The sequence below is a fragment of the Narcine bancroftii genome, chromosome 11 (genome assembly GCF_036971445.1).
Source record: "Narcine bancroftii isolate sNarBan1 chromosome 11, sNarBan1.hap1, whole genome shotgun sequence".
NCBI classification, from domain to species: domain Eukaryota; kingdom Metazoa; phylum Chordata; class Chondrichthyes; order Torpediniformes; family Narcinidae; genus Narcine; species Narcine bancroftii.
This window is the reverse complement of record NC_091479.1, coordinates 105380302-105393680: the sequence shown is the minus strand read 5'-3', so window position 1 is coordinate 105393680 and position 13379 is coordinate 105380302. Positions and strand designations below refer to the sequence as shown.

Here is a 13379-nt window from a genome sequence, read left to right as displayed (position 1 = left end):
CAATCCTGGTCCTAGGCTTGATATGAGCACCAGTGAAGCTGTGGATTTTATTGTTCACTCAAAGCAAGAGTGATCTTGTGCAGCACAGACATGGTCCCTTTGACCCAACTTGTTCATGCTGGCCAAGGCATCTTCCTGATCTAGGAATAACGGTGCATCATTCCCTGAAGGTAGAATCTCATGTGGATAGGGTGGTGAAGATGGCTTTTAATATGCTGGCCTTTATATATCAAAGCATAGAACACAGGAGTTGGGAAGTGACGTTGAGACTATTCAAGGCATTGGTGAGGCCAAATTTAGATACTATGTGCGTTCTGTTCATCGACTTGTAGGAAGGATATCAACAAGATAGAGAGAGTGCAAAGAAGATTTACAAAAACGTTACTTGGGTTTCAGCATTTAGATTACACTGAAAGATTCAGTAGATTAAGTCTTTATTCCTTGGCGTGTACAAGGTTGAGGAGGGATTTGATAGAGGTATTTAAGATTATGAGGGGATAGAGTTGATGTGGAGAGGCTTTTTCCATTGAGGGTAGGAGAGATTGAAATAAGAGGTTATGAGTTAAGAGTTAAAGGGCAAAAGTTTAAAAGTAACATGAGGGGGAACTTCTCCACTCAGTGAGTGGTGGCTGGGTGGAATGAACTTCCACGAGAAGTAGTGGCAGCAGGGTCCATCGTATCATTTAAGGAAAAATTGGATAGGTATATGGATGGGAGGGGAATGGAGGGTTATGGGCATGGTGCAGGTAGGTGGGACTAGAGGAGAGTACTTAGTTCAGTGTGGACTAGAAGGGCCGAAGTGGCCTGTTTCCGTGCTGTAATTGTTACATGGTTGAACATCTCCTATCTTTGGATCTGTCCAAATGTCTTTAAACATAATTGGACCTGTCTCTCCCACTTCCTCTTGCAGTTTGTTGCACATACCCACCCCTCTATGTGTGGGGAAAACCTGTCCCTTAGGTCTCTTTAAACCCTTCCCCTCTTAAACCTGTGCCCTCTAGTTTTGGACGTGCCTATCTGTGTGTGTTTACTGCAAAATGCTTCTTGTCACATACACTGACAGAACTGCTACCACAAGACTGAAGAACTCCAGGCATCCAGCAGAAGTGTTGCAGAAAATGAACCCGATATAGGCACTCTAGAACACTACTCCACAGAAAACAGGCCATTTGGCCCTTCTAGTCTGTGTTGAAACATTATTTCGCTTTTCTGATTGACCTGCACCCACTCCATAACCCTCCAGACCTCTTCTATCCATGTATCTATCCAATTTATTCTTAAGAGTGAGCTCCCATTTACCACATCAGATGGCAGCTCAGTCCACCCTCATTCCACACTCCCAAGAAATTCCCCTTAATGCTCTCCATAAACCTCTCCCCTTTCACCCTAAAGCCATGTTCTTTCATATTTATCTCTCCTAATCTAAGTGGAAAGAGCCTACTTGCATTTATTCTGTCTATACCCCTCATAATTTTGGTAAATCTCGATCAAATCTCCTCTCATTCATCTACGCTCCAAGGAATAAAGTAAAGTCCTAACTTGTTTAATCTTTCCCTGTAACTCAACTCCTGAAGACTCGGCAACATCCCAGTAAATGCTCTAGTACAAAATTAATGATGTTCAAGGCTGCAACCTAGTAGATGAAAATGGGCAGTAACAATCATTCTACTGCAGGAATACCGCAGCACCAAATGCTGCTGTCGAGGAATGATTCAATTCCCCCGACACCCATACATACCATTTTTCATTACCTGTCCTTAGTATGTAGTATGGTGTTCACACGCGTCCAAATCACATAACGTCCTAACTCACAGAACCTGTTGTGGACATTAAGTGACGCATGACTGTATATGTACATGTGTTCTCGCACCAACCCTCTTTTCAATCTTCTTCAGCATGATGCTGAACCAAGCCATGAAAGACCCCAACAATGAAGACGCTGTTTACATCCGGTACCGCACGGATGGCAGTCTCTTCAATCTGAGGCGCCTGCAAGCTCACACCAAGACACAAGAGAAACTTGTCCGTGAACTACTCTTTGCAGATGATGCCGCTTTAGTTGCCCATTCAGAGCCAGCTCTTCAGCGCTTGACGTCCTGCTTTGCGGAAACTGCCAAAATGTTTGGCCTGGAAGTCAGCCTGAAGAAAACTGAGGTCCTCCATCAGCCAGCTCCCCACCATGACTACCAGCCCCCCCACATCTCCATCGGGCACACAAAACTCAAAACGGTCAACCAGTTTACCTATCTCGGCTGCACCATTTAATCAGATGCAAGGATCGACAATGAGATAGACAACAGACTCGCCAAGGCAAATAGCGCCTTTGGAAGACTACACAAAAGAGTCTGGAAAAACAACCAACTGAAAAACCTCACAAAGATAAGCGTATACAGAGCCGTTGTCATACCCACACTCCTGTTCGGCTCCGAATCATGGGTCCTCTACTGGCACCACCTACGGCTCCTAGAACGCTTCCACCAGCGTTGTCTCCGCTCCATCCTCAACATCCATTGGAGCGCTCACACCCCTAACGTCGAAGTACTCGAGATGGCAGAGGTCGACAGCATCGAGTCCACGCTGCTGAAGATCCAGCTGCGCTGGATGGGTCACGTCTCCAGAATGGAGGACCATCGCCTTCCCAAGATCGTATTATATGGCGAGCTCTCCACTGGCCACCGTGACAGAGGTGCACCAAAGAAAAGGTACAAGGACTGCCTAAAGAAATCTCTTGGTGCCTGCCACATTGACCACCGCCAGTGGGCTGATAACGCCTCAAACCGTGCATCTTGGCGCCTCACAGTTTGGCGGGCAGCAGCCTCCTTTGAAGAAGACCGCAGAGCCCACCTCACTGACAAAAGGCAAAGGAGGAAAAACCCAACACCCAACCCCAACCAACCAATTTTCCCTTGCAACCGCTGCAATCGTGTCTGCCTGTCCCGCATCGGACTGGTCAGCCACAAACGAGCCTGCAGCTGACGTGGACTTTTTACCCCCTCCATAAATCTTCGTCCGCGAAGCCAAGCCAAAGATATGTGCATTACGTCTGTATGTGTGTTTTGGACTCTGTTTACACCATGGACTGGAGAACACTGTTTTGTCAGCTTGTACTGGTCCAATTGGATGACAAATTAAATTGAAGTAACTGGGATACCCAGTGCAGGGAGGGTGCACTCTGTAGGAGTGTGTGTATGGTCTTGTTACTGGTTCAGTTCGGGAAGCTGGCGAGTTCTTCATTGTTGTTGGATGTCCCTTATCCAGCACCCTCCTGATCTAGTATATGGTGGAATGGCCTTGGGCTGTCAGGAAGTGAGTGACTCTTGCAGGACTGATTGTGCCCTCACAATCTCAGCCCTGAGGAAGGGTTCCAATGTGAAACATGGACTATTCCCCCTCTCCCCCTCTCCCTGGTCGGCCTGCTGGATTCCTCCAGTATATTGTGTGTTCTGTGAGCAATTTTGTGTTCCTTATCTTGGGAAGGATGTGTTGGCATTGGAGAGGGTCCAGAGGAGGTTCACTTGAATGAATCCTGGATGAAAGGGTTATCATTCAAGGAGCTTTTGGTGGCTCTGGGAATGTACCCACTGGAGTTTAGAAGGACGAGGACGAGCTCATTGAAACCTGTTGAATACTGAAAGGCCTGGATAGAGCGGACATGAAGAGGATGTTTCCTGGGGTGGGGGAGAATTCAAACATGTCCCTTTAGAACAGAGGAGGGATTTCTTTACCCAGAGGCCAGTGAATCTGTGGAATTTGTTGCCATGGACAGTAGTGGAGGCCAGGTCATTGGGGATGTTTAAGAATGAGATAAGTTTTTGATCAGGAAGAGAATCAAGGATTACAGGAAAAAGGCACGAGAATAGGGTTGAAAAGGATAGTAAATCAGTCATGATGGAATGGTGGGGCTGCCTCGATGGGTTGAATGGCCTAATTCCACTCCTATGTCTTGTGGGCTTCAATTTCAATATCTGCAGCCTCCTACGTCTCGTATTAAAACTCTCTGCCTTTCAGACCCCTATGTCAAAGTCTCTCTCATCTGCGATGGAAAACGATTGAAGAAACGAAAAACTTCCACAAAGAAGAACACTCTCAACCCCATTTACAATGAGGCCATAATCTTCGACATCCCCCCTGACAGCATGGAGCAGGTCAGCTTGTCCATTACAGTGATGGACTATGATCGGTGAGTCTCCCCCTCCTCCACACTTCCTCTCAAACAGTACCATTATTGGAGAAGGTCTGGAATGGTAGCAGCGAATATCGGTGGGACTGTGCTCCATCAGGAGGGATGTGGATGATGGAAGTTCTCCTGTGAGCAGAAGGAAGAGATTTGTGGCCAAAGTTAAAGGGAATCAGAGGGCTATCAGGAGAGTGGTGGGGCAGAGTGGACATTCGAAGGGCTATCAGGGGTGATGGGGAAGAATGGACTACCAGAGGGCTATAAGGAGAGTGGTGGGGCAGAGTGGGCATTCGAAGGGCTATCAGGGGTGATGGCGAAGAATGGACTACCAGAGGGCTATAAGGAGAGTGGTGGGGCAGAGTGGGCATTCGAAGGGCTATCAGGGGTGATGGGGAAGAATGGACTACCAGAGGGCTATCAGGGTGATAGAACTGAACTGTTAGAGGGCCATCAGGAAGTGGTTGGGCAGAGTGGACTCTAAGAGGGCTATCAGGGAGTGGAAGGGCAGAGTGGGGTCCAAAGTAGAACTGTTGATGGAAGTGGGTGGTGGCTGAGATAGCGGCCACGTAAATTGTTTTTGAGCATGGCTGGGAAGGTCTCATTCTCAAAGCTGCTGTCAGATGGAAGATGTTGTGGCACTGGGCAGTAAAACCATTCTTCCAGTTGGCACACCCATCACCAGGCCTAGGAGGGATGGGAAGAGTGAATGTAAAAGAACTGGCCATCATCTCCTGGTTTTCCATGGTTCAGAGCTGTGAAGGACCAGGTTGGTGAGGGCTGGGGAATGATTGCTCCCCAAGGATCACCTTTTGTTCCTCATGGACACGGTGGTGTTGGCAAGGCCAGGTTACAGTGCATCCCCAGTGGCCCTTGGGAAGGTGGTAGTGCTGTCAGGGAGGGGGAACCCAACATTCAACATTCAATTTATTGTTGTGTAATAAAACAGGGTCATATTACATGGAATTGTTTTTGCCTGCCGTAAGGCAGACAGATTCGCCATTGGCAGAAATTGCCTGAAGCGCCTCTTACAGTTAGAGAAAGAGAAGCAAAAAGAGAGTTCCCCCGGAGTTACTGAGTGTCTGCAGATTCGCCTCCAGTGCTCCCCACTGGCACCTGCATCTGCACAGAATTCACTCCAAATCATTGATAGTATGAGCTCCAGATCCGAACCTCTGATACAATTAGGGACCCTTCAGCGCTATCGGCACGCTCTCTCAACCCCTTTCAGATACCTGGTACCCCTTCAGCCAGTCTCCAGCAGTCTGCAACCCGGCGCGAGACCTTTGACCGCAGTCTCCAGCAGCCCACAGCCTTCATGGGTTCCTCACTTCGAGTCACCACCTGTGTGGTTCCTTCACCATCCTGTGGGCTGTCTCCTCTGGTTCTCCTTCTTAAACAAGTGGGGGTGGTCTCCTCGTTTTCTGGTGCCCTGTGCCAGTCCTCCACCTCCCTGGAGTCTCCAATCCCTCATGGCTGCTGTCAATCCTAGGTGCAGACCCCGCAGTGGCAGACTTTAAATAAAACGGCTCTTTTAACAGGCCGTTCAAAGCCTGTATGGAGTGGATGGCAGTTGGACTGGGTAGATGGAATCCCACGGAGCAGTGTGTCTTTGCTCCCCGGTCTTTGTGGGTCCGCACCAGCATCCAATGGTGTATTCTCCGGTCAGGGTGGTGTGTGACTCAGTTTGTTGGTGGTGGGAGTGGAGGTATGTTGGAAGGTGTTGCTGGAGTAGCCTGGGTCAGTGGGACGCTGCAGCCACTGTGTGTGGGTGGTGGTGGGTGGGCTCAGGGTGTGGTTGGGACAATGGTAGGCCGTGGGAGTGGTTGCTGTGGCCCTGCTCTCCTTGTGTGGACCACAATAACTTGTTCGTTCTGCCCACCCACAGAGTTGGTCACAACGAAGTCATTGGCATGTGTCGAGTTGGACTGGATGCCGAGGGACTTGGACGAGAGCACTGGAATGAAATGTTGGCATACCCCCGGAAACCCATTGCCCACTGGCACCCACTGGCAGAGGTAATGGGCCCCTACCCCACACAAAGTCCCTTGTTGATGAAGAACAGTGATATTGGAAGCTGTAGAGTAAAGGTTTTCAAACACTTTTTCTTTCCACTCACATCCCACTTTAAGTAATCCCTAGGCCTTAGCTGCTCTGTGATTAGTAAGGGATTGCTTAAGGTGGTATGTGGGTGGAAAGAAAAGGTTTGAAAACCACTATTTTAATTGTCCCTAATTGACTCATTTCAGAACTCCAAAGGAAATGAGCCAATTACAATTTTTCTCAAGCAAATAATTTTAGTAACAATTGGGACTAGAGCAGTGGTATTCAAATTCCCTTCCCACTCACACACCACCTTAAGTAAGGTCGACCCCGAGTTGAGGATGACTTGCTTTCACTGGAGTTGTGGGGGGGAGGGAGTTTCTACCATACGCACAGGGACTCTGTGTGGACTCAAGGTTGATGACCCTCCCGAGCTCCTTCTCCACTTTGTGGGCATTGGCCAGAAATTCCTTGGAATGGTATTGACTACCTGCTCATGCTGATCTGCTTGGGATGGAGTCTGTGTCGACATTCGGGTGTGGGTCCTGTATGTGGCACGTCCTGTGGAACTGTCCATGTGTAACCAAAGCCCAGGACCTGAAAATGACAGCCTTGGCCATACAGAGGCCCGAGTGCTGGGAATGTTGTCCTTGGACACTCAGAGGCCTGGGACCTGGGAATGTTAGCCTTGTGGAATATCTTCATTATTCATGAATCCAGGCACGACAAGGTGAAACCAGGAATGCAAGTCGAACTGAGCAATGATCACCATCCATGCTGACTGACTTTTGGGGTAATTCTGCTCTGAACTGATTCTGTTCCAGGCTCCAGGACGAGCGACGAGTTTTGACAGCCAAGGATCCTGTCCGTCTCCAAAACTGCAACCTTCACCATAGGAGCAGCATGTTCCCAAGCCCAGAAACCTGTGTCCAGTCCACCAGGCACCAACAGAAGGGACTGTGGAGACTGGAAACAATCCCATGGATCTCCCACAGGGCAGGTTTGCTGGGGTTGCCTCGGACCTCTGGTGGCTGCCAAAGGGTTGGAGTAGATCCCTTTGGAAATTATTGGATTCTTTCTGAACAAGCACCTTGTCTTTTTGTGAGTTATTTGCCAATGTTGAGATCCACTTTCTGTTTAAGTAATCAATTTGTCATGGTAGGTGACGTCATCGAATGCAGAGAAAGTTAGGGGGCGGTGGATCACAACACGGAGTTCCGGGATAGTAGACATACAGCTCGGTAACAGCCCATTTGGGCCCATGAGCCTGTCCCGCCCAAATACACCCAATTAACCTACAACCCCCAGTACGTTTTGAACAATAGGAAGAAACTGGAGCCTCTTGACAAATCCCACACAGACACTGGGAGAAGGTACAAACTTCTTACAGAGAGTGCAGGAATTCAACCCTGTTCCTGATCACTGGCGCTGTAACAGTGTCGTGCTAACTGCTACGCCAACCGATGGGTGGGCCATCAGGAATTTGGAGAAAGTAGTTCAGGTCAGGTCGACAACACTGTTACATGTGATCTGGCCCCAGAGTCCCAACCTCTCGGCAATAACATTGTCATTGTCTAATTGACTGTTGGTAAAGCTCAGACTCAAGATGACATGGGGTGGTGTGGCTGGGAGATAGGAGGACTGAATTACCAAGCAACGAGCCAGCTCAACCCAGTCCACAGCAAACCCTCTGCCTGACCCAACCCGACCCACAGCTGGGTGGTCCTGCGTGGCCGAGCTACTGCAGCTGCCCAACCTCTGGCTTGTGGCCTTCAACACTTCACCTGACGATGGCCTTTTAATCAGAGTTTGAGGCTTTGCACAGGGCCCCATGCGTTTGTCTAAGTGGGACAGCAGGATCTTGAGCCACCCCCACCCACCCCCAATTCCTTCAGGTGAGGAAATGTTTCCTGTAGGGTCTATTGACATCTCAGCTCAGGATATGTTCTGGACTCCCACCACAGGTCCTCTCCCCTGCCCACCACACTGCCTCTTTGAATCTCCTCGTGGAGCCCTGTCCTGGTTGTTTGCTGAGATCACATCTGATCCGTGCAACCACCCCAACAGGTTACACTTCCCTTTGCTGGCGTTTGCCCCCGAGCAAGCAATGGTTCATTTCCAGGTGTGGAGTGTAACAGTGAAACAATTCAGCCCTCTCTGACTGACAGCGTGCTGTCCTCTGCTCCCTATCCCTCCTGCAGCTGAAGTGCTCAATGATGAGCCCAAGGTAGGAGTTGGTTGCCATGGTGCAGTTACCTTGGAACCGCTCGAGTGTCCTTTATATCTGGCAGTGGGAGCTGCTGCGATCACAGTGCTGGCTTCACATTAGGAAGCCACTGATGTCACAGCATCCACTGGCAGAGATGGACAGGTGTAAGCCACAGAGACCCAGTCCGATACCCCAAGCAATGGGGAGGGGTCTGAAACCCTGTCCAATACCCCACAATGTGGGGAGGGGTCTGAGATCCCCAGTCTGACCCCACACTGTGGGGGTAGGGTCTCAGACCCCCCCCCCAAGTCTGATACCTGACACTGCAGGGGAGGGATTTAACCCCCCCCCCTCCCCCCAGTCTGACCCCACTGTGTGGGGGAGGGGTCAACTTCTTCAAATAGATACTGGTAGCACAAACATTATATCCTGTATTTAATGCCTGTGCTCCCCAGTGTAATGCTTAGGGAGATAGAAAACAGGATTGGGGTAGGCCTTTCAGCCCTCTCTCCTCCACCACCATTAATAAGGTTGCAGTAGTGGGAGCCACTTCTTGCACTAATCACATACCCTTTGGTTTTAAAGCCAGTTAAAAATCTCACAGTGAACAGTTTGAACATTGAGAGAGAGGGTCACCCCCTCCCCAGAGGCAGACCACCAGAGCCTAGCTGCCCCACCTAAGCCCTGCATACCTGAGCTGGGAGTGTATTCCAGTAGGATCTTTGAGCTCAGGTAACTTACGCTCCTGAATGAATCCAGGTCAAGTTGATTCATTCTTTATTGGACTGGTGTGTCAGAGATTGAGGGGAGATTTGATAGAGGTACAGATTAAATGAATGTAAGTAGGCTTTTCCTACTGAGGGTAGGTGAGACAAGAACTAGAGGACGTGGGCTAAGGGTGAAAGGGGAAATGTTTAAAGGGAACATTAGGGGGAACTTCTTCACATAGAGAGTGGTGGGAGTGTGGAATGAGCTGCCAGCTGAAATGGTGAATGTGGGCTCATTTTTAACATTTAAACAAAATTTGGACAGATATATGGATGGGAGGGATATGGAGGGCTATGGACTGGGTGCAGGTCAGTGGGACTAGTCAGAATAATATTTTGGCACAGACTAGATGGACTGAAGGGCCTTTTCTACAGTGTTCTATGGTTCAGTGAGAGTTGAAAGTTTCAGCTATTGTCTCCTCCTCCATCAGGAAAGGTTCCAAGGTGTGGTTCATGGAGCCATGGAACTGGCTGTGGCTGAGCAGATCTCTGAGGGAATGGGCAGAGTTTGATTAAAGAGGATAAACTGTGAGGAAAGGAGATGGTACCAGGGTTTGGTGGAGAGGCAGCAGAAGATGCAGGTGTGGAGGAGAAATCCCAGCAGAGAACAGAGGGGTTGAGTGGTCGGTAAAGGAATTTTATTTTTAGAGAACCCAAAGGCCTTTTGGATGAGTGTGGGATTGTGGAAAATGAAGCATTCCCACTCTTTGTATACTGGCATGGTGGTGAATGTGTCCTCAGCTTATGGGAAGAATGATAATAAACTTGACTGCAGGCTGGAGGACCTGGGCCACTCCTGTTCCCATTTCCATGGGTCTCTTTGGGTGCAGCCTAAGGACTGGGGAGGCCTCTCCTTGGAGTGGCAGAGAGGAGAGGTTGGTATGGAGCAGGGATGGCAGAGACTCCTGTCGACTGAGACGGAGGGGAAACCCGGGTTTTAAAACGAATGCTTTCCGCAATCCTCCTGTTACCTCTCTGTGCATGGAGACAAGTTTGCTGTGCTCGCCCACATGTGAACAGTCCCACTTTCCCCGAGATCCAAGGACAAGCACTCCTCTGTTCTATAGGTAGAATCATTTCTCCTGGGATGTTGCACAGAGATTTAAAACAAATCAAAAGATAATGCACTGCAGTGTTGAATTCTGATCTTCAAATATTTGGGACTTGTTCCACATACATATGCATGACGTGGATTCCTTGTGCTAGGAGACTGGAGAATTGAAAATGTTGGCCATTTGGTTCTAGGACATAGGAAGATGTCTGTGCATGCCACAATACAAATTTAAAGCATCTCCCTGCACATGGTCTATATCCATTTGTTATCTGATACATTCACCCCATTCATGCCAAATCCAACAATGGCAATGGAAAACTTGCATAATTAAATAAATCTGGAATTAAAATTCTCAATTGTGAAGGGGCCTGGTTGTTACAAAGCGGGTCCATTCATATTCTCCAGAGAAGCAAAGTTGGCGCTCTCCATGTGTGATTCCAGACCCCCCACCATCTGGTCGACTCCTGAGCACTCTCAATTGGGATGGGGCAGTGAACCCTGGGCTCTCTGGTCCCATCCACACCTCATGGCTGAAACACTGATTGACTACCTGGGTGTTACTCAGTCACTCTTCTGTTTACCTCCCTCGCTGGGAATGTGTGGAATCTTCCATCCTTTTTTCTCCGGTGTGGAACTGAAAAAGTTTCACTTGCATCTTGTCATTAATGTGAAATCCTTTAAATATCAACATAGAGGATTCAACTCAAAATCATAGCACTGATGAGCCCACACAGGAGCCACACTTCATCAGCTGAAAGCATATGGTTCTTGCTTTATTTGGGGCTGAGATCACACTTGGTGAAGATGACCAATTTACTTTGACTTGATCTACCCCAGACAGATAAACTGCAGTCTGAATGAGATGGTCTAAGATAAGTCTGTTTAATTCTTCAATACAAGCCAGGATCCTATATTTGCAATGCCATTAACCATAGCTAATTCTTTTACCAATTCCACAGTGTGACCTTGCAAATGGTGGGGATCAGCTCTGTAAGTTACACTATAAACAAGGGCTTAGAAAGCTGTGTGAGTTGGTCAACCGCTTCACCCCCAGCTGAAAAATACCAAACTGGTTTTAACCCTCTGTAATTTGGCATCAAGCTGTATATCAGCTGTTGTTTATTGTATTACAATAGCAGCAACTTCAGAGCGGCTGTGAAGCTCTTCTGAAATGTATCCAAAAGCTGCTCTAATATTGCAAGACTTTTTTGAACAGAACAGCACTGGTAAAGTGAGAGAAGCTGTGCTGAAGTAGAGGTCTTGGTCATCGAAATTTGTCTCAATCTGGCACAGTCACACTATTTGTCCAGCCTATTATAAAAAACAGAATTGCCTGAGGTTTATCTTTGTAAATGTGATTGGTCACATTGGAAATGTCAGATTTTCCTCAACATGCCCACGATTAAAGTCATTGCAAGTATAAATGGGCGAAGGTGCCATTTAATTAACCCCCCCCCCACCGGAGTGTAAAGAGGTGGTGTTTTGTGCCTCTCATGCAGTGGTTCAATGTCCCAACCTCAGCAGTAAATATTGTTCAAGTGGGGTGCTCTGTTTGTGAGCTTCAGCCTGCCTCAGTTGTCCGTTTGCTGTCAACGTGAGCTATATTGTCTCGAATATCTTCCTGCTCTTCACTCCCAGTCTACTTGATGCTCTGTTGATTAGGTTCCGTGTGTGGACCTGGGCATTACATGTTACAGTCACAGGTGGGTGATTAATGTGTGATGAAGTGTACAGTTTGTGATATATTTTGTAAAATCATATTTACATCAAAATTATATAGCAAATTTAGTTGTGCAATATGTATTTTGAAAATAAATAAATGTATAATTATTTTAAAATGGTGATATAACCTCTGTTATTTTTATCGTCACTGTTGAGTGGGGACCTTTTAAATGTAGGGGCTCTGTGTGGCCTGGAGAATACACAGGAAGGCAATGGGAAATGTAACGAGAACCATAAGCAGAGGTGCTGGAGAAACTCAACAGGTTGCACAGCATCCAGAGGAAGTGAAGCCCAATCAGCTGGCAGAATTCAGCGGGACGAGTGGTAGCTGTGGGAGAAGAGGAATGGTCAATGTGTTGGGCCAGAATTTTTCACCAAGACGAGCATCCAAGCTTTCGTGTGTGCTTGATGGAGAAGTAGGGAAGACACACCTCTCCTGGCCGAGTCTAATTGCAGAATCAGGGAGTGCCTACTTAAGACTGAGATGAGCAGGTATGTCTTCTTTAAGGGTTGTGAGTCTTCTGATTGTTACCTCGAACAGATCACCATTTTCCAACCCCAGCTGTGCTCTATGACCGAGTGCAGGTGGACCAGAGGCAAGGATCACCAGACACCAAGGAGCTCTCGGTTACTCTGCACCACTGGGTGAGTGAATGAGGGGTAGAGATAGAGGGGGAGAATGGAAGGGGAGGGGTGGGGATGCTGGGGTGGGAAGGGGAGAGGCAGGAAGGGTCAGGGATAGAGGCGGCGGGAAGGGTCAGGAATGGAAGGGGAGGGGAAGCGCGGGATGGGGAGGGTCAGGATGGAGGAGGAGGGTTGGGATTGAGGGGGAAGGCCAGGGATGGTGGAGGGTGTGAGGACGGGATGTGGGGGGGTTCAGGATGAATAGGGAGGAGGCAAGGTGGGATGGAGGGGGAAGGGCAGAGATGGAGGGGAAGAGGTGGGGATGAATTAATCAATTTTGGGCTAAGCAATCACTTGGACAATTTACACGCTGTTCCCTGGAATTAACACTTGCTTTCTTTCTTAACCTTTCAATCTCCCAGGCAACAGGCCAGCAGATGGTCAATGCCTGGACAATGGGAGACCATGTTCACTTCTGCCAGATCAGTGTCCTGTCAGTGAGCAGTTTGGCAACTGGAACACCAGATGGATAGTGAAGGGTTCTTTCTGTTCCCAGGATGCTGGTCAAACACAGTCAGGGAATTAGACAGCATCCAAACAGATCAGGTCAACGGCTTACTGTTAAAGTGTGGTCCCTACCCTAAGGTATCAGGTTGAACAGTGGGACAAAAAGCCCTCCACAGTCCTGAGAATAGAAACCTAACTGAACTCCATTCTAGTGCTGAGGGAGAGCTGGAGGCTGAGGGGAGTTTATAATATCATGAGGAAAACCATCGCAGTCTTTTT

General features: G+C 48.4%; 1 protein-coding gene across 1 annotated transcript in view; it reads left to right on the top strand.

The window, feature by feature from the left end:
* syt10 (synaptotagmin X) overlaps nt 1–12036 on the top strand; it is a 30912-nt gene extending 18876 nt beyond the window's left edge. The window contains exons 6-8 of the mRNA XM_069904473.1: nt 4009–4180; nt 6063–6192; nt 7042–12036. Coding sequence (XP_069760574.1) covers nt 4009–4180; nt 6063–6192; nt 7042–7113 — 374 coding nt within the window. The 3' untranslated portion in view covers nt 7114–12036. The remainder of the gene's footprint in view (nt 1–4008; nt 4181–6062; nt 6193–7041) is intronic.
* The last annotated feature ends 1343 nt before the right edge of the window (nt 12037–13379 follow it).